Below are 2,099 nucleotides of genomic sequence, written 5' to 3' on the forward strand. Positions count from 1 at the left end.
CCCGAAGTCTTCACCTCTCCCCCCAGCCGCAGTCCTCCCACGCTACAGTCAGGTTTGGACATTACTTGAAATAGCGACGGTATTTATGGAACTTCCATTTTTTACAATTATCTCTTAAAGGATTTCAATATCAACATGTGACTATTCTGAATCTCAAAATACACCTAAAGCTAGAAGTTCGATTTTATATATCTAGTTGCGGTGATAGAACGAATCACCGTTCAATGCAGGCCATCTGTGCAATTGACGTAAGTTGTTATCATTGATTAGAGTATCGCCTTATCATACATCGATTGTGTGACGGAAATAGCCAAGTATCAGACACACTTGCTCATCATGGATCAGCGACATCTGAAGTCTGTACACATGTGATGTAGAGTGTCATCAATCAGTTGTCCATACATCTGATAACGGTACTTAGCATGACTTGATGAAATCCTATTTTACTTAATCTCCTAATATGTAACAGTATTATATTCCGATGTTCCGAAGTCCACGCTCCGAGGTGGTGACAACTGCAACACGCCCCAGATACACATACATCTACGTCCATGAAACTTACATCAACGTCCATGGTACTGAAATCTACGTCCATGATACTTACATCTACGTTCATGAAACTTACATCTACGTAGATGATACTTACATCTACGTCCATGATGCTTACATCTACGTCCATGATACTTACATCTACGTTCATGAAACTTACATCTACGCAGATGATACTTACATCTACGTCCATGATACTTACATCTACGTCCATGATACTTACATCTACGTCCACGATGCGTACATCTACGTTCATGAAACTTACATCTACGTTCATGAAACTTACATCTACGCAGATGATACTTACATCTACGTCCATGATACTTACATCTACGTCCATGATACTTACATCTACGCAGATGATACTTACATCTACGTCCATGATACTTACATCTACGTCCATGATGCTTACATCAACGTCCACGATGCTTACATCTACGTTCATGAAACTTACATCTACGTCCACGATGCGTACATCTACGTTCATGAAACTTACATCTACGTTCATGAAACTTACATCTACGCAGATGATACTTACATCTACGTCCATGATGCTTACATCTACGTCCATGATACTTACATCTACGTCCATGATACTTACATCTACGTCCATGATACTTACATCTACGTTGATGATACTTACAGCTACGTTGATGGTACTTACATCTACGTCCATGATACTTACATCTACGTCCATGATACTTACATCTACGTAGAGGATACTTACATCTACGTAGAGGATACTTACATCTACGTCCATGATACTTACATCTCCGTATGCGATATTAATCTCATACGACCCAAGTTGGATACTATTTGATACAAAAATATATAGTTGAAATAAGAGTGATAAGGTTGTGACTGTTAATTTAATTTAATGTTAGAGAGCATGTTGGGTATTTATTTTCATTTGGCCTTTTCCGTAATTTTTACAATATACAGATAAAATTTAAATTATTAAACTATCAGCGCTAAAATAAAAACACAAACTGCAGAATTGAACCTTCAGTGCTTTATAGGATGATGACGAGTATTGGTAGGATATAGTTTTATAGTTTGTCCCTCCTTCATTTTCTCGTTATTCCTCTTAGACTAAATGTCCGTAATGAAGAAATCACGAGGATCAACATTTTCGAGTGGTTTCTCCTGCTTCAACCATGCTATGGTTGATTTATAAGTTTGCTAAAATTTTAAATAATGACCTGTAGTTGTTTGTTTGTTTGTTTGCAGTCTGGAGACCATGCTGTGTCCCGTCTCTGTATTACGGTTATAGTGTATCCAGTATCTTCGACATATTGAAATGTTTAGATAATACCTCAATAAAGACACGTCATGGTAGAAAGTCCAACAAATCGGTCATTATAAATAAGCCAGAGGTTATATATAACTGTCCTTGAACTTGTGTCGATTACTCGAGAAGATATTGTTACTTTGAAGAAAGTAGTCGATACTCCTTAAACGATACATTTATTAGACAGTGGCACGAATACGCTTACATAATAGAGTGGAAGAAGTCACAGTTCAAAACAGTTGAAATATAAAATTTTAAA

The 2,099-nt window shown here is 37.0% G+C and overlaps 1 protein-coding gene across 1 annotated transcript; it reads left to right on the plus strand.

The window, feature by feature from the left end:
• Positions 1-481: 481 nt before the first annotated feature.
• On the plus strand, positions 482-1,369 carry LOC139446642 (DNA-directed RNA polymerase subunit beta''-like). Its single transcript, XM_071227918.1, has one exon. It carries the CDS (start codon positions 482-484, stop codon positions 1,367-1,369), a length of 888 nt encoding a protein of 295 aa, XP_071084019.1.
• The last annotated feature ends 730 nt before the right edge of the window (positions 1,370-2,099 follow it).

Source organism: Haliotis cracherodii, unplaced genomic scaffold (genome assembly GCF_022045235.1).
Source record: "Haliotis cracherodii isolate W230 unplaced genomic scaffold, xgHalCrac1.p SCAF_6, whole genome shotgun sequence".
In the NCBI taxonomy this organism is placed as follows: domain Eukaryota; kingdom Metazoa; phylum Mollusca; class Gastropoda; order Lepetellida; family Haliotidae; genus Haliotis; species Haliotis cracherodii.